Source organism: Anarhichas minor, unplaced genomic scaffold (assembly GCF_050575085.1).
Source record: "Anarhichas minor isolate MPS153535 unplaced genomic scaffold, ASM5057508v1 ptg000014l, whole genome shotgun sequence".
NCBI classification, from domain to species: domain Eukaryota; kingdom Metazoa; phylum Chordata; class Actinopteri; order Perciformes; family Anarhichadidae; genus Anarhichas; species Anarhichas minor.
The window spans coordinates 6329158-6353328 of NW_027466460.1; the positions used below are offsets into that span (position 1 = coordinate 6329158).

Below are 24171 nucleotides of genomic sequence, written 5' to 3' on the forward strand. Positions count from 1 at the left end.
CCCGTCCAAATGTGCTCATGCACATCCATAACTGCACTTTGATCAGTTGACGCGCTTCTGCACAAGCAGAAAAATTGATTTACACCTTCAAAACTGGGCATTCATTATTGAAGATCTATTTTCTTTGTTTAGCTGAGTGGCTAAAGCTTTCATTTAAAAATACATTCTACAGCAAACACCTCTATTATTATTGAATATGTTTCTTTACTATTATGTTGTTTTGATTTTTCCCATCTTGTTTTTTCTTCTGAAGGGCTAGAGATAGTAACAGTTTAGCTAGCGTTTCCACAGTTGGTTTTCGTGGGTATCCTTTGATACAAGTCAGTGCTGGTGCAGTGTGTCGACACATTTTCTAAAATATGTTGGCCTGGCAGACAAAGCTTAGATGTGTTTGTGTTATCTGACAAAAAAAGGTGAGTCAGGTTAGTCAGATAAACACGATGAATATCACAATATTTGAAGAAATCCTATATGCGCGACTCTTAACACAACACATTTGGTCATACAGAGGTCATCAATCATACCAACACTCAAAGTGTGGTATGTTGTGTCCTTGCTTGCCGGAAAACTACTTTCTTAAATCAAATAAATGAAATCAAAACCATGGGTCTCTAAATCAAAGCTTAAGAGCAGAATCATTGTCTCTTTAGATTATTTTATCTTACTTTGAAAAACAGTTTTTTATCTACTGTCTCTTTGTTCAAGTAAGTGTTTGCTGAATAGCAAATTGTGTGCTGATTGTTTTTTGCGGTCTTAAACGGAAAATCAATGATGCTCTGCGTGGTGTGTAACCCTGGTGTGTTTGTCTGTGTTTGTTTGTGTGATATGTATTCTTTGACCTCGTCTCACCACATTGCTGGGTTGATTCAATTTTATTGCCGTCACAAGGTGGCTAAAGATGTTGGCTTTTTTGTGTGTGTGTGTAAGTCTGTGCATTTCTATATTTGTGTATGTGCAGGGTGTATATCTAGGAATAAGGATCTAATAATGTGAGCATTTCATGCTCCAATAAATAATTTATCAGTCACTGTTTGAGACAGCAATAGAATAAAGCTCCCGTCGCCCATTCCACCTAAGCAAATTGTCCTCGTCCCTCTCTCTGTCTCCCCCCCTCCTCCTCCTCCTCCTCCTCCCCTCCTCCTCTTCATTCACTTGTCAGTCAGGCTCTTTTTCAGTGTGCATAACTGCTCTCTTATTGACAAAAGAGCCAATCACATCTGACACTAAAATTACCAGTCCATGTTGTTCTGCTGTATTTGGGTCTTGAGCAGACAATTTGAACCGACAGCTATGTCAATTTCCTAATCAGTCCTAGACGTCTGCTTTTATTTCTTGACATCTTGTCACAGAGTCGTAAAAGACAGCCACTTAATCCTACATCCTTTCAATACAATAGCAAGCTGACACTTTGACAGACTGTAATGTGTTATTATACATTACCAATAGTAAGGTATTGAGAAGCATCAGTGAGTCACTGAATTAGATAATAAGCCATCGAACAAAACTACATATTCAACATGATACATCGCACAGAAAACAGGACAAGCAAATTGGCAGAAAAGAGAAAATCTCCTTTTAGTTTTATACAAGAAAAGTTTTTTTGAAGAAAAGCTGAAGAGGAAGTAGGCTGAAATACAATTAAATGCCCCCCAAAACATTCTCTCAAGCTTACCATCAACCCCAATGAGGGATGCAGCTGTTCTCCGAACATTGTTTTTGACACTTTTGTTCTTTTTGTCTTTCAAGTAAAACATCAGATAATAGTTTTTATTGGCTGGAATAAACTTGGAAATTGGAGTTGGAAATGTTGCCAATGCACCAAAATCACATTGGTAGGAGAATAAGGACACATGCAAATCAGATCCATTGTTGAACGCCGGTGATCACGTATAGAGTGAGCTTCCATCAGCTCAGCTTTCCTGGTCTCTCAGCTTTGCCCTGCTCTGGTGCAAGCTATAGATGTTTGGCAAAGAGACCACATGTAACTCTGTTCAGTCCAGTCAGACGTCAATTACTCTCTGAGGAAAGTGTTATGATGAAATGACCTCTAGAAAGCACAGCTGGACCTTCATCCTCATCAGGAGCAGATGAAGCTCATGGGATATGAGCGAATGTTCCTGAACAGCTACTAAATGGACCTTGAGACCGGAATTTATTTTCTTCGAAACTCAACTTTTAAGCCAACATGACCGAAAAGTGCTCTGAAAAAACTTGAATGAATTAATAGCAATTGTTGAATATATTTAGAACTAGGAGCAAGGGAAGCAGCGTAGGAAATAGTGAAGAGGCCCATCTCTTGCTTCAAGACATTGTATGCTGCACTGACTAAATAAGGGAGGCTTGGAAAAAGATGATGGATTTGACAGTTAGCTCATGGCTGCAGAGCATTTTTTGTGATGGTTTGTGTGTGCATACGTGCACATGCATGCAGAATTTAAACGTAAAATAATTTCGCCATAAATTGGCTGGTTAGCTGTTAGATTGTGATAATTCATCTAGACTCCGGACCTAACCTCATAAAGTTACTCTGGCACATCACTCACAACCTTCCCCTCTGCCCCTTGCTCCATCTTTGTTTGCTCCGAGGAGGACAGGAAGTTGTCTTAAGGCTGTACAATTGGTGTTTGTGTGTCTCTGTCAGCAGATTGAGAGCCACCCAGTGGACCCACAGTATCCGAACAAATCAGACTGAAATATGGGATTGTGCTGTGTGTGTGTGTGTGTGTGTACGTATTTATTTTTAAAATATACTATATCAGTTTGAGCTATAGCTCTGTGGATAATTGGTTTGGTGAAATAGTGCTGAGTGTCTGTGGCTCTGGTGGCTTCTCACTCTCTCACTCTCTCTCTCTCTGTCTCTTTCGTGTGTGTGTGTGTGTGTGTGTAAGTGTGAACGACTGCAGTGTTTTATAGATAAACCAATATCTGCGCTTCCAGCCTTTACTCTCTATTTCACACAGAGAAGTGCTCCACAAGGAGTTCACAATAAAGACCTTCTTCTCTTCTCTTTTTTTTAGTCATTTAATGACCTAATGAAAAGGAGATTAATTAATCCGCTGTTAAACACTAGATCCCGCACTCTTTTAGTCTTTTTATGCTCGTGTCGGGAACATTATTTTGCTTTATTGTAGCATAGATTAATCTAAATATATATATTTTAAATCAGCCAAAATACTTTTTTACTCACTAACTCTCAGTGGATACTTTGTCTCATCTTGGACACATATAAGTATTACAGTTGGAGTAAACTGTAAAGACTTGATGATTCAGATATTAAAATATGAAGCCAAAAACCTGTAATTTCAACATGTCATTGCTGTGAAATCAACTGTTGTTGTCACTCTTAAAACCTTGTCCAACCACAACATTGTTAGATTTACAAGTGAGAATCTGAGAAGTTGACATGTGGGACGCTGCTTTCATCGATCAAGGCATGTAACTCACACACGTCGTGGCTGGGTTTCGTGATCAAGGATGCACGGGGCACCTGCTCGAGGTGGGATTAAAAGTAATCCATTATCTTCTCCTTCCACAACAACGAGTCCCCAAAATACCAAACAGGTGTGGGTGAGGAACGGTGCCCCGGGAAGACTTAACTTCACCCGTGCATTTCATACACCTGCATGAAAATGAAGGGTCTCTACTACTGTAGGGAAGTAATCTCAGCTGGACCTCTCTTTGGGACTCATAGCTCCATGCACAGCAGTCAATGGTGTGTCCTTGGACAACCCTAATTTGACTCTCATAGATCTTTTTCACAGCAAACATGTTAACTTGTCATTACAGGAAAGGCACAGGTGGAGCTAGTAACATTTAATGATGGTTCTATTTTATTTAAGTATCCCAGTAAGCTGTAACTGTGAACCAGCATGCACAATACCAGAGTCCTGCAACTCAAACCTAAATGGAGCAGAGACGTCTTTTATGTTATTAATTACACCTGTGCTTTTTATTTTATCAGCTGTGAAAAAAGTGTCTCTTACACTGCAAGAGTTGTGATGTGACTTGAACCATCTGTGGAATTAGCACTAGTTCTTCTTAACAGGTAGCATTACCATATGTTGGATGACACAACACATCAGAATATCCCTGACATGCTCTGCTGTCTGCTCTCATATTTCTCGTGTGGACAACCTTGGCTCTATAGCTGTACATTTCACCCTTACATCTGTCATATTTTATGCTGCTAGCTGAATTATTTGTGTTATTTTAAGTCATGTTGGTACCTAGTTTGTTTGTACTTTGGCCTTGAAATAGGTGTGTGAGCACTCTCAAAGACCTCAAACAGAGCTGGCTGTTTAATCACAAATCATTGTATTACAGTAGTTTCATATGCGACTTAAAGGGGAACATTAAAGTGTGTTTACAGATCTTGGGGACTGCATATGCGAAAAAAAATAGTAGAAAGCCATTTGTGGCTCCAGGGGGACCTAAGTCAAACCTGATAAATGTGAGCTCTTCTACTACAAGCTTGAAAATGAAAATGTGTGTGTGTGGAGTTAAGGCTCAAGGCTACAACAGCCGCTACCAGCATAACACAGCAGAATCTCCGCCTGTATAAAGGCCTGCTGTGGACGACATGCTCGACTCAGTCCACAGAGCCCTGATGCCCTGCACCAACTGCTGCACAAAACGCTGTTCGCTTGCTTTTTCAAAGTTTCTTAATATTGATTGTGTCACATGTCAGGTTTGCTCTAAATTCAACACTGCACATCAAGAAAACCCGCCAAGAGTAAAGTAGAGAGAATGAACGGTTCTCTCAATATGCAAAAGACACACAGAGAGACTGCGTTTCCTTGCTTTATTACTTTTTGCCATATACATGACTTCCTACTGATCGTACTTGTCTTGGTTGACTGTTCTCATAAACTATTTGTTCATTTGCAGAAATGAAATGAAAGCTATTCAAAACTCCTCCTTTTATGTGTATGCGTAGGTGCTGCCCCGCCAGACGTGTGGCTTGTTTACTCACACCATCTACTATAAGGAATACCCTGGTGGACCTAAAGAACTGGACAAAAGCATCCGTGGAGGAGAGCTGTTTCTCACTGTGCTTCTCAACCCAGTGAGTCACAAAACCATACACACATTTAAACACACACACTCTTGCACATGCAAACGGATATACAGAGTGAGAAGCAGCGAGGCCTGTTACTTTCTGTTTTGATTTTTGCACCTTAAAGAGGCCCAGCTGGGTTTTCCGCTCACTCTGTAAAGGTAACTTCCTCTGTCTGGCTCATTCTTTTTCATTTTTGCCTTGTGTGCGTCTGTATAGTGTGTGTGTGTGTGTGTGTGTGTCTCTCTCTCTCTCTCTCTCTTTTCCTGTCAGGGGCTGCTTCTTACTGTGGAGCTGTGTTCATCTCCCCACTTTAAATTAGGTCACACCACAGGGGGAGTTGCTGTCACACAGACACAGACAGACACAGACACACACAAGCACACACACACACACACACACACACACACACACACACACATCCTACCCCTCTTACTTACCCCCGCTGTGTATGTCAGCTCATGTCATTTTGTTTTGAATTAAGTAAAAAAATTAGGTTTTGGTGGCATCCAAGATGTTCGCACACGTGCTTGTAAGCACGTGCACGCACACAGTTAACTGTAGGCAGAGAAATTCCCAGGAATTATCTCCAAACAACTTCCTTTGACTCATACCATGCACATGCTCAAACATACACTGAGAGAGACCAGCAGGCTGTATTGAAGTGTCAGGTGGGGGATTGCTGAACTAGAGGAGCTGTCAGAACTCCGCGAACATCACAGAGTCAAGTGCAGCTACGCACAACAACCCAATCTAGTTCTTTCTTCCCATTCACCTTCTTCTTCTTCTCCTCCTCTTCTTCTTCTTCTACTTTGTGTCTGCCAATCTTTACTGTTTTATTCATTTGGATGTTTATTGTCGTTCGTGCTGTCTGTCCTCTGTGTCTCTGCAAGTCAGTGCATCCCTGTTCCGTCCTCAGTTTTCATTGTCTTAAAATGATAATGATACATGACAAATATACGGTATAAGCTTGTTATCAGGATGTATACATTAAAACAAAAACTCTCATAATTGCTTTATTTTGCTGCTCTAAACTTCTCTGTATCAGGTAGCACTTTTTAGGAAAGAAAGGCCTTTGGTAAGAATAAAGGGAAGTGTTTTACATTTCCTGCAGAAGGGTCCATCATTTTTGAAAAAATGAGACAAAGAACTAGATGGTTTGCTTCGGGTAAAAAACTAGAGGTAGCGTAATTCACCTTTTTCTATTCAAGGGATTTGTATGAACATAAGAAGGGAAAGTGCAGCCAATGATTAGTCACCTGTGCCTATACAAGTCTTTTCATGACCAATTTAAACATTGCATGAATTGTTAGAGGGACTAATAACTATGTGACCTTTAAAACTCTGCAGTAGTTAGACTGAGCAGCACAATTAAGCAAACTATGTGTTAAGGAAGACCAGTAGTATAGCTTTGGATTGAAGATAACAGAATGAGATACTTCCTGGATTGCCTTGAAAAGAGACATTGCTATAGGAAAAGAAGTTGAAACTCTATGGAGAGAGAATTGTTATGCATTATATTGAAAGGTTATTAAGGAAGTACAACACATTGCAGTAATTATGATACAAATGGTGACTCCTTACTCACATACTGTAATTGTGTTGCTGCTTGAAGAACAAAGGACCTAACGATGCTTTTTGCTCACATCACCGGTGATGTCATCTCAAGATGAGCTCACAAACCAAGAGGGATGCCTCTGCACGCTCACTGCAACTCCCTGTCCTCTGTCTTTTGCGCACACACACACACACACACGCACGCACGCACACACACATACAGGGTTTGACATTCTTACTGTAAGACAGAGGCTAATTACATTGTTTCCTCTGTTTCCATAATCTTTTGTCCTTCTCTTTCACTTCCTTCTTTTTGAATCAGTGTAATAAGAGATGAAACTCTCCTCTTGTTGTGTCTCTTAATGAGGAGAACTATTCTGCCATGACGTACATCCACCCACACATGCACACATGCTCCCACATACGTAAAGACTGATGATTTATTTTTGCTTCTCCCTGCTATGTTTCCATTTGCAGGCGCATATGCTTTCATTAGTGTGTGCACTTTGTGTGTATAATCAATAGTGTTTGGTAGCTCACTGCTTTAGTCCCCGGGGGTTTCCTATTGTTTGATGATCTGCACATTGGTAACATTGTCACTTCCCATTCAGCGAATTTAAATCACATTTGGCCTGTGGTGGCAGTTCACCACTGACAACAGCCAACATATTGAATGCGTGCGTGTACGCGTGTGCGTGCATTAACTGTATGTGTGTGCGCACGTTTGTGCATGTGTCCATGTGCGTTAGGATACTTTTGCATCATTCCGGGCTGCATCAGCGATCATTGAGCTCCCCGTCTCGCATACGCTCGACAATCGATTGGACGACCTAGACTCTGCAAACAGCCAATAGGGCACAAGTCATTCCCCGATAAATGGCCGCAGAGATGGTGAGAGAGGGCTGAGAGAGAAGAGAGGAGAGAGGGAGGACAAGAAGACATGGAGGGGGGGGGGGGGGGGAGAGTCAGGGAGAGAAGGGTGAGAAGGTGGCAGACAGACTGAGATTTAATTTTCAGGTCACGGAATCTTGTGTCACTTGAGAATCCAGACACATACAGGGAGGAAGTGATGCACATACAGCCACACACACACAAACACACACCCGTGCATATGTTTGTGTGTCAGCATCCAAATATCTGCGTATGTGTGCATGTGTATTTTTGAACAAATGAGTGTATAGCTGACATAAGCAGAGCTGTAGACGTATATCAGGGCTGACATTTAACGCTTAGCTCTGCCACTAAGCTTATTAGCCATATCAGCACAATCTCCCTTCCTCCTAGCCTTCTGTTTTACCCAGTACTCACCCGCACGCCTCTCACCTCTCCTCCAACTCGTTCTGTCTATAATTTTCTCTATTTTAACAACTTATTCAGGAGGACTTTCACACTTTTTGTCTCATTTCCACTCCTTTCTTCCCTTTATCCAGAATCCTGCTGATTGCTACTGAAGGCTTTGGCAGCTCGTCAACACATACAGCCACTCTCTAACACACACAAACGCACTCTCTCACACAAACACACACACGCGCATCCAAAAGTAGAACTTACAAAGTGAGAGTAAAGCAGTGGAAGTTGGCAGAATGGAAAGGGGCAGAAGATGTTGACTGGAGCAGGCAGAATAAATTGAATCGCAGAGACACTGCAAGAGCAAGAAGGGGAGAGAGGACGATGATGGTGAAGGGGAAACCGAGAGGGAGGGGGGGATGTAGGCTTCTTTTTAGTAGCAATTCAATCAGGGAGAAAATGTATATGGAACTAAGTGCTATGTAATGGGAAACAGGCTACCTCAGCTACACATTGAAGGAGAGAGAAAGCAGCAGAGAAGGCAGAGCAGAAAGAGAGTGAGAGTTGTAGGCATGCATGGAAGGATAGAGGGATAGAGAGATATATTTAAAAAATGGATAGAGTGGAAATAAATCCAACCTCATTTAAAACACGTAATGTCCTCAAAAATGCAATCATGTTACACTGGATTGGAGCATGTCACAAACTCAAATACATGGCTGGCGTTCTCTTAATCTTCCAAAACATGGCATATATGTGTGTGTGTGTGTGTGTGAGACTGTTTGTGTGGCTGTGGGTTCATGTGTGCACGAGGATTTTGAAGAACATCACTCCATGTTGGACTGACATGCTTCATCAGAGCATCTAGGTCAGCATGAGATGAGGAGAGAGTAGACGAAAAAATAATACACAAAGTGACTTTTTTGCAGAAAACGAGAGAGTGAGAACAAGACTTTAAAAGCATGAGAGAAGAGGGAGGAAATGAAGCTGCATAGGAGCAATGAGGACAAAAGACAAGGGGAACAGCTTAAAAGAGGGAAGCTGCAGGGTTGGGCTCATTTCTCTCATTTTTACACTTCCCTCCCAGTCCAGATCCAAGTATGATTTGAGCCCAATTCTGGTGTTAAATTATTAGCGCTGTATTCTTTATTAAAGGCACATAAGGGACTCAAAGCAATCCAATATTCAGGAAATGAGACGTGGCACCAGATGCAGAGAAAAGGTTTATGTGGTTCAGTTAATTGAATTCTTACCCACAGCGAGTTCTTCGACCAAAAGGGATTGGGGCTTGCACTGTGTCGGGAGAATAACACTCTCTCAAGTGGCTTTTTTTTTTTTTTTAATTCAGACTCACCTGCCAAGGTTACCCCCCCCCCCCCCCCCCCTACACACACACACACACACACACACTCTGTACTTTGCTTTCTCTTTTCCTGCAGTTCTCCAATTACAAACACAAATCATCTTCTCTCTCCCCCATTGTTTAATTTGGCAGTCAGTGCTTAAGCTCCATAATGAATGTTTCCATGTTCAATAACAACCAGATTCTCTATCTCTCTCTCTCTCTCAATCTGTCTCTCTCTCTTACTCTCTCTCTGTCTTTCATGCACACACACCCGCACATTAACCGCACACGCATACACACACGTACTGGGCCAGATTTCATAGGCTATTCAGTGGTTTGAAAGGAACATAAATCACTTTTTGATCACTTTGCCTGCTTTTAAAAAAAAGCACAAAACAACACAAGAAGGGAGAGGTGGGACACATTGAACTGGTTAATGGTTTATTTCATAGTTTATTTACTCAGGTCAGATTTGTCTGCATTCACTGTGTATCCGTCTAAAACCTTTTCATTTTACAATATTCACCCCCACCCAAACCACTGCAGTGTGCCGTGGGAAATATCCTGTCTCAATCCTAAATGTGAATAGATGTTTCCGGTGAGACGCTGTCGAATTTAATATTACACGTTTCAAAGAGCAGTACTCCAATTTCTCTGTGCATGCTTGGAAGAGAGACGTTCTTAGTTTTTGACATTACGAGAGAGGAGGAGTAAGCAAACATTTATTACTGCCGTGTGTTTCTGTTGTTCCGAGTTGACTGCATGTTGGTGATGCCTTGACAGTGGTTCCACATTGTTGCCCTTACATCAACCAGATTGATATGAAGCAGGCACGGCTGGATGGTGCACTGCTGGTTTGCTTAAAGTGAGCACAAGAAACGAAGGCCGTGGCAGATGCACACACTTGTGCTGGAATACACAAACACACAAATGCATGAACAATTATGCTGACACACACACGAAAAATGACTCCGACATGCACACCCTTGCACCTCTCTGTCTGTGTTGCATTCTTTGTCACAGAGACACACACAACTAGCCACACACATCTGGTTCCTCTTTCTCCCTCACACAGTATCTCACACACACGCACACACACATCAGTATTCGGGGGCGATCAGTATTCTGAACAGCTTCCCGGGTCGGCCGGACGCTGATCCATCAAACCCCGACACTGTGTCGCTTTGTATCTGCGGCAACCTTCAGCATTAAAGAGGAGGACCGACAGTCCTCTGTCACCAGGAAATTCACTCTCTATGTTTGTGTGTGTCTTTCTATATATGTCTGTTCACATTCAGAGACTTTCTCCCAAATATCCCACAATCATTCATGCACACACTGACGGACACGCACATGCTCACACCCACCAAATAATTCATATCTTAATGGCCGATGTTACCGTTTCAACCAGACACTTCACGTTCCCAAGCTCCCTCCAATCACAAAAGAAGTGTGTGTGTGTGCATGCATTTGTCTGTAGCAGCTATCTTAGCTTGTCTCTTTGATCAGCCTATAAAAGCAGTGAGGCGTGGACAGATAGCCTGGACCAACACACTATCGCTCCTTCACTCCCTATGAGTGACTCCTTCTCCATCACACACATTAGCCGTCATGAACACACACCGACACACTCGAAAACACTTTCCCGCGTGTAGCTGCATCTCTCCCATCACCCAGTGGCTGAGGAGTATTCTGCTGCCTCTTCAGCTTTATCTATCAGGAGTGGTGAATATATTCGGCTTCAGTTTATCTGTTTTCCTCTTTATACTTGAAACTGTATTTCGCTGAAAGTGTATGTATAATCTTACATAACGAAAGTGAGTGTGTCTCTTTCCAAAGTGATGGCAAATATTGATAGCCGGTGGACAGCTGCTCTGTTAGTGACGTTAAAACTATCGCACACTGAGAAATAATCAGTTTGCTTCCCACTGCAGTCATAACAACATTGATTCGATTTACTGCGCTGCCTCAGTTTTTCCCAAACACGGGAACTTGGGAAATGAGATTTTGATTTTATCTCAATTTTGCACAATACAATAAGTATGTATTTCCTTCTCTCCACTACTCTCCCTTTTCCTCTCTACCCCTCTACTCTGTCTCTGTTTCCCCTTCTTAGATCAGTATATTCATGACCCACTTGTCTAACTATGGCAATGATCGACTGGGCCTTTACACATTCGTCCACCTGGCCTCCTTCCTTCGCTCGTGGACAAACATGAAACTCCACACACTCCCACCCCTGCAGCTTGCACACAAGTACTTCCAGCTTTTTCCCGAACAAAGGAACCCGCTCTGGCAGGTGTGTTTGCATGGATATTTGCCCACATGTATGGGTTTGTGTGTTTCTGCATTCCTGTGTAAAAATATTCTTATTATGTGGATTTAATGAGAGTTAATTTTCCATTATGCTAACTTTGTGTCAAAAGCCTGGAAAAAATGGAAAGATGGACTATTTAACTGGTATTTACCCTTGTGTATTAGATAAAAAAGCAATTTCGAATTTTTCTTAGCACAAGGGAAATATAAAAAACAAAAAAGGGAATTAATATACAAAGATGATGGATATAATTTAATCAACAATGGTGGAAATTATTGTCCAACAGAGTCTGACACAAACAACAAACCATAGAGGTACCAATATACCACAAATCTATGTTATTTTACAAAATGAGAAACAGCAAAAAAAAGGAAACAATCTGCAAGCAAGAGCAAGGTAAGAGACAATAAAATAGCAAGGACTGAAATATAGATAGACGAACACAGTTATAGAGGGAGTACTGCCATTCTGCTTACAAGTATGAATATGACATTTGCCTAAAATAATAACAAGGTTACCGGTATCAGAAATTATGCATCCAAGTTGTCCATGAAATAAAACATATCATTTTAAGCAAATGACGGAACCATTTTTAACAACAGCCACGTATGAATATCAGACCAATGTTGTGTATGAACATTTCAAAAATAAATGGCCAATGGTTTCAGCTTCTGAAGAACACGACATGCAAGGTTCCACTTCAAATTTATATCTTTTGTGAAACACTATAGGGTAGATTGCTGATACTATTTCAAAATAATTAATATGACTTTATGAGTAGTAGGACATGATAGATCAAAGGAAAAGGACTGTCCCCTTAAAGTGACCTCTACATCCTGTACAGAGCATGAGTTAAAGTCCCCAAAATTATTTTTTAAAACCAGACAAACTGTTTTGTATCCAACAAATTGACATCACCAACTTTTAGAGAAGGTAAGGAAGGTGCAATCAAAGAAAATTGCATACTGCTTTGTATAAATCGAGGTAAAGGAATGTCATACTTATTTCGTAAAACAGTAATTTAATATTTGATGGTAACGTCTTAAAAAGATAAAAAGGTTCCATCTGAATTCAATAAATCATAGACACATTTTAAACCATTGTCATACCAATCAGCTTTAAAAATGGATTTTCTCTTTATGATAGGAATTTTGTTGTAGACAATACAGGTCTGAGCATATATATGATTGTAAAGTTGTTCAAGTAGCTCTTTATAAAACTTTTATAGTATTGTTTGAAAAATGATATGATGCATTATGTTTTCTGTCTTGGTGTCTTGTAAGTCCATGCTCACTGCTAGTTGTATGCATAACACACCAACAACAACCTCATTCAGTCATTAAAGTTAGTAAATCCTGTATGTACTGAAGGTATATGGGCATGTGTGTTTTTATATGTTGTATGTGTACATCATTACTTGAATCACTAATTGTTTGTCTATGCCTTTTGTAGAACCCATGCGATGACAAACGACATAAAGACATCTGGTCTAAAGAGAAAACCTGTGACAGGTTACCCAAGTTTATGGTCATAGGCCCACAGAAAACAGGTAAGCTACACACAAACACAAACTCAGACATGCACATACAACAGAGAGCCTCCTTCAGTGTGCCCAGGTGTCTATAGATCCTCAACATCAGACTCTATTCATTCAATCCCCCTAGCTCCTTTGGTCTTGTCAGAGCCAGACAAAGGAGGAGGCCCTTGCCTCCTTTCTTCCAGCCAGCTACCACCCTCTCCTTTTCTGAATGTCTCTCTCAAAGAGAAAAAAAGATCAGATTATTAAAAATAATGGGCCATTCTACCGAATTGGTTCATAGTCAGGTTGGAAATATTTGAAAATGTTGTATGTTTTTTTCCCAAAACTTTGTCCTTATATATATTGTACCATATCTAAAGTACACATATCTAGTAAAATAACTGTCAATTTTTATATTGTATTTTCAGACTGTGTTGGAATGTTTTTCCTCTCCCAAAAATTGTCACTACCGAAACATAGTAATACACTATAGTAAAAAAGTATTATTATTAACTTGTTAAGATTGTGTTTCCTTCCCTTCTCTGAAGAGTATTTTTACAAATATTTCTTGAAGGTTTTCACAATTAAATCAATAAAAATGACATTTGTACCAAATTTCTAAGTTCAATTCATACAATTCATCAAAATCGAAATGCTATATTTCTTTGTAAAATGCATAATACTGATCATATTGATTCCAGAGTTGATGATTGATACAATTGAACATACATTAAACCAATGAGTATCATAACATTTTACTTGATAACTCAATATACTTAATTTTTTACAAAACATCCACTGTTTCGGTTGTGACCACAGTATTTTGTTTGCAAGGTTGTATCATATTTCCTCAACCTTATTGCTTAATCTTAACTCATAACATGCCTTAGGTTGGGAATATTACAAACACAAATGTTTTGTGGTCAATAGAATAATTTTATTTTTGAAGACATAACAATTGTTCATCCAGAACCATTTAAAGTACAAACATTACTTATCAATGGAAAATTACCCAAGTGGGTTCAGTAAAAGAGAACAAGAAAACATTGACAAATAACTGATATTATGTTGTACTGTATGTTTAAGGGGGTTCGGTGTCAGACACCATCACAAATCCATTCACGAATTTAGTTTTTCACATAGTGCGGTGAACACTCTTGGGCTGATCTGGACATGCCTCTGTGTGACGTTTTCTGGTGGAGGGATGACGATGGTGACGACCTTGTCCACTGTGTACCAGATCTTGTCCTCTAGTCGCGGTCAATAAAAGCGGTTTCGCCCAATTTGACCTCAAGGGCAGACAGATAACGGGTAAAATAAAAGGACATTGGGAGATATGATAAGTATTGCTTGTATTGGAATCGTATAAGACTATGAAATAAAGTTTGATTCAAAGGGAATGGGAATATGAGAACGAAAGATGGCCAAGTGAGAATGAATGGAAAGAGATACTTTACCATATGTTTCGGTAGTGACTGTTTCGGTAGTGACAATTCTAGCTAACTTTGAGCATAACTAAAGAATGCTAGCAAGCGGATGGCTAGCATACACGTATTTGAAGAGGTGTACACACATAAAAACATAATACTTTGCATTAAACCCCAAAAAGTTTACTTAATTGAAGAGAATATGTGTTCGGACATGATTTTTTGGGTATAGTTTTTTAATTTTAAAATTAAACTCACAATAAATCTAAATCTTACAACTTCTGTTTAAACTTAATCATAAAGATCTTTGAAATTACACCATTAAACAAAATCTAAAAATTGTTTTAAGTGTTATTTACAGAAATTGAAATTTAGATGTCAGGGTTGGGGACAGCTACTTCCCAATAGAAAGTACCCTATAAATGATGATTTTGTATATATTTAGCTTATCACTATCTAATTTAATGCCTTGGGTTTAAATAGACCATAACATATTCTTAGTAAATATCTATGTCTGAATACTTAATTGTTTTGTTAAATAGTTTTTCTTGTTGTGGGACCGCACTTTGAACGAATTCGGTAGAATGGCCCATACACTGGCTTCGTGTGATCACAGGAATTGTAATTGCTGGTGTTTGATGTGAGAGGTGAGGAGGTCTCGTAATGCTGCTGATTAACCAGGTGATAATTTACTAATGGGGTCACTATAGCAACATTAGCAGTCCGACAACAACCACAGTTCAATCAATTCTCATTTTATTGCAGGGTCTGCCTCACATGACAGAGATGTTAGAGCAAATGGAAAAACAGGGTGAGGGGGGGGATGTAGCAGGATGCGTGAGAGTAAGTTTTAGGGGACCGGGGTGAAAAGGGAGCTGCTGAGGGTGAAACAGAGGGCGCGACCAAAGCCCCAGGTGCTGATTGGTGTCAAATGGTTTTTGAATAATTTGATAGGGAGGCCTGTGGTCATTGCACACATAGTGTATTCTCAGCAAGATATAAATCTTGCGGAGGGTAAAATCATCCAGTATGGATCAGTGGATGACAACTCTCACACGTACTGACGGACACACACATACACACACACACACACACACACACACACACACACACAGACTACTCTCTGCAGAGCTGCATTAACGAGCCGGTTATGAATTATGCCCTTTCTTCCAGGAACGACAGCACTTTATCTCTTCCTACTCATGCATCCCTCCATCTCCAGTAACTTCCCCAGTCCAAAGACGTATGAGGAGGTCCAGTTCTTCAACACCAATAACTACCACAAAGGAATTGACTGGTAAGAACACAAACACACACACACACACACACACACACACACACACGCACACACACATCCTATTACACTTATCATTCTCTCTCTGGGCCTTTTTATTAGTCAAAACTTAAGGTGAAAAGACATATTATAAACAACCCTTATCCATTTTGCAAGGTTGTTGTAGATGTCAATGTGTCTTGCAGACTTCAATGATACATTAAGGAGTTCCAAGCAGTTTAAAAACGTCTTCAAAATGGTCTTTTAAGCCTGCAAACATAAGCCAACAGACATATGGATGCCTAAATTGACCCATAAATGGGTTACTTAGCTGACAGATACACAGCTGGTGCAGTATCCGAAGTCATCCAGAAAATACTTATCTCTGAAAATGTGTCATAGAACACTGTTAAAATTATATTGTCAAGTTTATGTTAGGCTCCCTGTCTAAGCACATATTAATGACATAACTTTGACACTGTATCTGACTTTGTAAAGATTTAGCACACTACACTACGGGTGACTGAGTTTGCAGAAATGCTGGTGGCCTCAGTGTGTGTGTATGTGCATTTGCATGGTATTTGCAGGTACATGGAGTTTTTCCCCGTGCCCTCTAATGTTAGCACGGACTTCCTGTTTGAGAAGAGTGCGAACTACTTCCCCTCAGAGGAGTCCCCGCGTCGAGCTGCTGCCCTGCTGCCCAAGGCCAAGATCATCACCCTGCTCATCAACCCTTCTGATAGGGCCTACAGCTGGTATCAGGTACATACACAAACACACAGAATATATTAGATCCCAGTGCGCATGTGTTATTTTTTAACTCTATTCAGCGGCCTGCTTCATCATATGACATGCTTCGTCTCTGTATTGACTTTAATTGAATTCTGTGTCCAAGATTGAGTTTGGAGTGGGATTCCTCACTGTGACTATGGAGTTAATGAGCCTGATTTTTCCATACGTCTCAGTGTGTCACAAGATCCTGAAATCTTCCGCTCAAGTCCGTTTGATTAATGAGACATGAATGTCAACAACGTGCCAGCTCAAATGTCATTGTCGACAAAAAAAAAATAGTCTCTCGTGCAAAGTTGTAAATATATTACTTGACGTTTAAGACAAGCAATGAGATCCATTGTACATTTAGAGTGGTTCTTTATGTGGCTGTATCTGCTACCCTTCGCAGCATCAAAGAGCTCACGAGGACCACGCAGCCCTGCGGTTCACCTTCTATGATGTCATCAGTGCAAGAGCGGGAGCACCGGCCGAGCTCCACTCCCTGCAGAGCCGCTGTCTCATCCCCGGTCTCTACTCCTCACACCTAGAAAGGTGGCTTACTTACTATCCTGCTAACCAGGTACGCACAGGCACAGACCCAGATGCACTCCGTTGCGCTCTAATACCAAACTCATGCACAAATAACACAGTATGTAATGTAAAAGCCTTGTATTGGTTCTGTAAAATGATATTTGTTGTTGACACATTTGGAAGAAAGGGAATGAAATATTTCAGATATGACATTCACTGATTTTTTCTGTGATGGGAACTAGTAACACTTTGTTCATTGCCTGAAGAAATTAGTTGAAAAACTTCACGAAAAAGAGTAAAGTAATATGTTACAGCTGCTTTCAGAGTTCTGTTTTCCAGCATTTGTAGCGATCATAAAAGTGGATCAAATTGTACTAAAGAAGCTGCTCCCATGCTTTTCACAAACAAGTTAGTTAATAGTACCCAGTGTTACAGTATGAATGTATCTGTGTGTAGGTGATGATCATAGATGGCCATCAGCTGAGAACTGACCCTGCGGCAGTGATGGATGAAGTGCAGAAGTTCCTGGGAGTCACTCCTCACCTCAACTACTCCCAGGCCCTTACGTAAGTCTCTCTTGCTTTCTCTCTTACGTCTCCTCCATCCCTGGCGTTCCTGGGTAAGGAGCCTTTCTCCTGGCGTGCACCGTGATAGAACTTTTAGTACAGATTCAAGCTGTAACAAGACTCCAAACCCAAATCCGTGTGAAGCCTGACATCTATTGGTGAACAGTGCGACACTAAGCTGGTCATCTCCAATTTGCCAGTCTTTGGTGCCAGGTGGTGTCATTCTCTAAAAACTACAACAGGCAGTGACATCACCTGGCATCAAAGATCAGCCAATAGCATAATGGTCAATTCACAGCTTGCTTTGAGCTGTTACATTTATCCATTTACTCAAATTGAGGTTTGGACTATTGTCAAGGGGCAAATTGTATGTAGTAGTATGTGGTCCCAATAGAGAGAGCAAAGAGGATATAGATACAAGACGAAAAAGAGATGATGAGGCAAAAAAGAGAAAATAAACATCGTGGAATTTTGTATACACCTTTAAGTATAGAGGACATGGCAGAAGTTCTTCGGTATAATTGCGAATTAAGGTTACGGTTGTAAAAAGGAGTAATTTATAAGTGCCAAAAAACGTAGCAGGTAATTTTGTGTAACGTGTAAAGACTCGGAAAGCTGTATTTATTCTAATTGCCGGTCATCAATGATAGACACTTACATCTCCTGACACTCATATTCTAGGCATCACTTCCAAACATATTAGGAATATTAACATTTGATTACATTGCTTGTACAATTTTGAAGTCCATAAATATCGTTTTTATTACATATACACAAGCAGCAATAAAAAATTGATGCCTGTTCTTGCCAAAAGACAGTTGAGTGGTGAAGTCTCAGCCCCCTGAGCCGCTGGCCAGGGATCAAATCCCAGCAGAGCGTTGACTGTCTCACTTACACTGCCTGCCTGTCTGCATTACATCTCTCTGAATAAATAAAACGAAAAGGTTGGTGCACTGCACACTGTCAATCCGAAAGAACTAAAACAGCAAATACACCAGTAACCAAAGTAAATAAGTAAAGCAACTTCTACAGTATGAACTAAATATATACATTGCATTATTTGACAACAGATAAAAAAAGGCAGGCGAAAAGGGAGAAACAACGTTTTTTATTGTAAAGCCAAATATGATGTAGCCTAGAATATATGCATATCCACCAAATTTGCTTTGGCCTCTTGATGCTCTCAACTCATTCTCCATTAGAGATGTTTCATGTGACCTTCAAGTTTGGTAGGAGTGGTAGCTGCTTCATTTATCTTGAGCACCACTCATCAGAATGCATCTGCTTGCAAGCCCTCAAGTCTCCAGACAGGGACATCTAGAATATGTAGCTCAGATTGGGACAGAGAGTGCCTCTGTCTTGAATCACAAGCCCACATGCATACAAATAATGTGTGAAGAGATGCATTTTGACAGAATAATAAAGCAGTTGTGTGTGTGATTTTTGGGTGAAGACAGAGTTACACAAAAGCCTAATCTTTCTTTTCAACTTCTCATTCTTTTGACATGGCAGCGGTCTGGCAGATCCTCAACACTGGAGTCTATTTATTTAATCCCTCTTTCTTTTCTTCCTCCTGTTCTGTCAGAGGAAAACTGAAGGAGAACCACTTAACTATTTTAATCTCTTTTATTCACCCACTGATGCATGCGGATAAAGAACAATATTTGCATCTTTCAGTTACATCAACGTTAGCCTTTACACTCTGACTGCCAAATAGCAGTTGACAGTAATGTATATCTTAATATCTTCTTGAGACGTACATTGTACTGCTATATTACAAAAGCAAGGTGTATTAATGTATACATGCATAGACATTTTCTAAGAAATCTACAGTATGTAGTAGATAAACATGCATACAAATAAACAGTACTTGTGCAGGCATACCCATACATACCTCATATGCAAATATACACTCAAATATGCTTATACAGTATATGTGCATACATAAATATATATACATGTCTATGTATTCATGCATATACACAAGTCAGCAAGCATGTATATACTAGGGTTCTTTGCTTTGAAAGTCACCTACCATTTCCTCGCCTTTTGATAGGTTGTCACATAACCTGCTGCTGGGCTGCAACAGTGTTTGCACAATGCTAATATGAGAGGCAAGTTGGCTTCACAAGGGAGTCTCATCGAGCCAATATAGGAACGTTATAGAGACATCAAATGTATTGAAATATTTCTCTCTCACATTTATGTTTTTTTTTTACATTTAGTAATGAACTGAAGTACCATCTTAGGGCACATACAGAGCATGTACATCTCCAAGTGATTAAACGTTATCTTTCTTATCTCCTTGTTATTACCTCTCTTTGGGAGCCATGTTTTCTGATGTCTGCTCTTTTAATTACTGAATTGATCTGGTCATGTACCTGTAAACTAAGGCAGTCAGATAATCTCCCACTGTGTTTTTTGTCTAGAGTGAGTCTTGATTATAAGACATCTCCTATTAACAAAATACTTTATTGGATAGAGACTTATCGAAGATAAGGCAGGGTGTCGCTTTGCTAGCGGCAGCCTGTTATAGCAACTCTGTGTGTCTTCGTCCTGTTGTTGTGTTTCCATCGTTGGTTTATGTGAACCTGTGTTTTTTTTTTTTTATTGCCTTGTATTTTTTGTCTTGCTGCTATGGTGTTTTAATTTACCTCAGGGGATAAATAAAGCCAACTATCTATATCTAAAACACGTTGGATAAAACAAGGAGGACATACTGTCGGCGTCCTCCAATCAGAGGATTGAATGTTCGATCCCCGGCTCCGCTAGTTCATGTACCACAAATTGCTCCCGTAGGCTGTTCCTGTATGAATGGGTGTGAATGGAGGAATGACATCTAATGTTAAAGTGCTTTGAGTGGTTGGAAGACTAGAAAGGCACTGTACAAGTCCATTTACCATAACTTAGGTCAAATAATTATTTCAATTTGTATTAAGATTTCTCTTCTTTTTCTCTTCCATCCGTCTCTCTCTGTTTCTTTTATCCCAGGTTTGACCCTCAGAAGGGCTTTTGGTGCCAGCTCCTTGAGGGAGGAAAGACAAAATGTTTGGGAAAGAGCAAAGGAAGAAAGTACCCTCCTATGGAGTCAGAGGTAAACATACACATTGTAAATAGAATAGATTTCTGTTCACTGAAAAAATTATATGCATTGAATGAAATGTTAGAGAAAAAGAAAAAGCAGCAGTGATACACAGTCCCCTCCACCACTGTGGCAAAATTTCCCACAGGACTCAGTGGTGGGGTGGAAACTGACAGCCAATCAGATCCAGCCAGAAAGTTACAACCTAATTACGGGGACTCAATAGTGACATAGCACCCGTGTGTGTGTGTGTGTGGGGGGGGGAGAAAATCCAATTCATAAATCTTTGTCCTGGCTACTGATTCAACAGAGGAGAGACCAGACCTGCCAACAATGAATCACACATTTGCTCTCACATGAAGACAAACACACATAGAGACAATTTGTCTTCCCTCATGTGCTCACACATGGCTAATGGCTGCCTCTCAGTGTCACCTGTAATTAAACTGCAATTGAGTTTTCACCAAGGGTACAGAAGCAGAGGACAGATGAGGAGGAGGGAAATGGAGGGAACACCAGGGAGGACAGACACAGAGGGGGAAATGAGGGATGCACACAGGAGGGAGAGGGATAATGGATCTCGTACATCCTTCATATAATTGTCTTCCTCTCTCTAACCTCTCTTTTCATACCACATGGCACTCAGTGGCCCTAAAGTCCTATTGAGGAGAAATAAACTAATCTAAAGATGCTGGTACATCATTAATCTCTCTCAGTTTCTTGTTTGCCCCATACTCTCATGCTGTCTTTTTATTTTCTCCTCTAAATATGCCTCCCTCCAACCATTTTTCCATTCACCTTTCCTGTCTCCTTCTATAATCCCTTTTTTTTCCTCCTTGCTCATGTCTCTCCCCCATTTACTGCCTATTTCCATATGTTTTACTACACTTTCTGTCTTCTGCCACTTATCGAATACTGACTCACCATCTTTACTCTTTCCCTATATGTTTTATTTCCTCACTCACTCCCCCACCTCCCATGTGTGCTCATCCTCTTACCTATTTTGCACTCACCCTTCCTCTTCTTCCATCTTTTTCCCGCTCTTCTCTCTTCAGGCGCATGCATACCTCTCCAGGTACTACAGGGAACACAACGTGGAGCTGTCAAAGCTGCTGCATCGCCTCGGACAGCCCCTCCCCTCCTGGCTAAGAGAGGAGCTGCAGAAGGTCAGCGTGCATTCAACTCTGTGACACTTATCTCATCAGCTTATAAATGCAAGTCAACATTTCAAAATGGACTTACGTCAGCAGACTGCAAAACTTGTTCTTGAAGCCCCTGAAAACTTGGTTTCATATCTTAAGTATCTTTTTATGATTATTTTAGGGAATTTCTGCTTTATTTGATAGTAATAGAGATACACAGGAAAGGCAGGGGAGAGAGAGGGGATGTCATGCAGCAAAGTGCCCTGGGCCCTGGTAAAGTAGTTATTATTTATTAAGCGTTGCCAGATTTTGATTCAAACTTTGCTCACCTCTCATTGGTGCATGAAAATATATTTGTCATTATCTCTTTTAACAGAGCCCGGCTCACTTCAAACCAGTGAGAAAGGAAAGAAAAACACAATACAGAAATCCCCCATGTTAAATAACCCTAACTGTTCTGACAGAAAGATTTATGCTCATGTAGAACCCCATGACTCATAGTAAGACTCTAATATGTTTTCAGGGCCTTAGTTTAACCATGCAAAGCAAGCAACGAACGCAAAAGGTATCAATGGATGATTCAAAATACAAAGAGAATACAAATATTGTTGGCTTCTTCAAAAAAAGACATCCTCTGATTACCTCCTAATCCTGTCGAGGTATTCAAAGCATGCACTTAAATGAGGCTTCCTGGTGTAAGTGCTGCTGACAGTCGTCTCACCTTGATCTCTGCAGAGCCCTCTTTCTTCTAAAGTGCTCAACATTGTTTTTCTTTTGTCTGTGGATTTGTTTGTGCTACTGCTTGCCACTGTTTGCGATTTAGAGGGAGCCACTTGACAAGTCTGTTTAGGTTTGTCAGCCCATTCGCAGCAATTGCAGCATGTTTTCTTTCCTTTTTCATGGTTGGCATTTGAATCAGTAGGTAAACAAAATTAAATTAACAACTTTTTCCTTCCCTTTTCCCTCTTCTCTGTTTCCCTCTCCATCCCCTCCCTCTCGTTACCTCTTTCTGAAGGTTAGATAACCTTTGCATCCATGAACCAGGGTTAAAGGTCAAGGGGTCAAAGACCAGGAGCACCTGACCGTCAGATGATCTATCTGTGGCTTTTTAGTGAACCCTGAGGTGAAGGCAAGGACAAGGTGCCTTGTTTCACCTAGGAGCTGTGACACAGCTGGAGGGAGCAGCAGGGCTGAAGCTTGAACTCTTGGAAGGATGAAAGGATGGATGGAGGAATCAGAGCTCCAGGTGACTCTGCCAGCTCTGCGGAATGTGGGACTAGAAGGAAGAGCCACATTATAAGGATGAAGAGAACCATGACTGGCAAGTCTCTGATGCTCAAACCCTGTTCTGAAATGTGGTGAACTCTCGTGAAGAGCTGCAGTGACTTTGATTACTTTTTGTTTAATTTTCACCTCTAATTTATGATGCCAGAACAGCGCTGGTCAGCTGTGTGTGGTTCCTATAGAGATGACTTTGCACTAAGTTCTGTTTCATGCGTTTCCAAGACACAAAAAAAAAACCTCACCCTATGTGGTTCTGTTTTTCTATCTTTTAGTTGTTGTTTTTTGTCACAATGAGAGTGAATAAGCAGGGAGGATAAGTGCATAGACTCAGGGTGAGTGACAGGATTCCCACGATAGGTTCTCATTGTTTTATGAGTTCATTTTTAAGTTCATTTTTTAAAGTGAAGCTAGTTTCTGGTAGATCTGGTAGCCTTGTTCACATTTAGAGATGTCCCTTGAGGCTTTCATTGGAAAGTATGGCCTAGAAATGAGTCAAGCAAGATGCGTCGCCCGCTCATTATTTTCCTGTGACGAGCCATGCAGAAGAACGCTGTGTCCATTTAGCAGAGCATGAGCGCTGATGGCTTTAGCGCTAAGGACTGAGGGCACATGAGTTTGTGAAGAAAGCTGACCAAAATGAGCCTAATGGATATGACACTCAATTCCAACACTCTTTAAGTAGCTACTGTAACCGCAGGCAGTTTTTGTTTTGTCAGTGTTTCATTCAAGTCTCAACTTCCTTTTTCTTTCCTTTTTAAAACCAGTGGCCTACGCTGTTGAGCTTCTATTTGAATGCAAAAAACCCTAAATGTCAAACAGAAACAGAAATTAAAGAAATGGATATTACTGATGGCATACGATTAATTTTTTTAATGAGGAAGCAACACGGATGAACCATGTTGTGCCGGGACACACCTGAATACACACTTGTGAAGTCTAATCTTTGGCCTGAACGGTTGACAATAGACTCAAGGTAAGTTTAAAATGACATGGAGAAGACAGTTTGCTCTTTGA

At 40.6% G+C, this 24171-nt stretch overlaps 1 protein-coding gene across 2 annotated transcripts in view; it reads left to right on the forward strand.

Moving 5' to 3' along the window:
* ndst3 (N-deacetylase/N-sulfotransferase (heparan glucosaminyl) 3) overlaps positions 1-24003 on the forward strand; it is a 38735-nt gene extending 14732 nt beyond the window's left edge. The window contains exons 6-15 of one of the 2 annotated variants that reach the window (XM_076091240.1): positions 4937-5065; positions 11362-11544; positions 13015-13111; positions 15682-15805; positions 16369-16543; positions 16962-17132; positions 17540-17649; positions 20641-20743; positions 21787-21897; positions 22889-24003. In XM_076091240.1, the coding sequence (XP_075947355.1) occupies positions 4937-5065; positions 11362-11544; positions 13015-13111; positions 15682-15805; positions 16369-16543; positions 16962-17132; positions 17540-17649; positions 20641-20743; positions 21787-21897; positions 22889-22897 (1212 nt within the window). In that variant the 3' untranslated portion in view covers positions 22898-24003. The remainder of the gene's footprint in view (positions 1-4936; positions 5066-11361; positions 11545-13014; positions 13112-15681; positions 15806-16368; positions 16544-16961; positions 17133-17539; positions 17650-20640; positions 20744-21786; positions 21898-22888) is intronic. The other variant, XM_076091239.1, reaches the window with a different exon arrangement.
* The last annotated feature ends 168 nt before the right edge of the window (positions 24004-24171 follow it).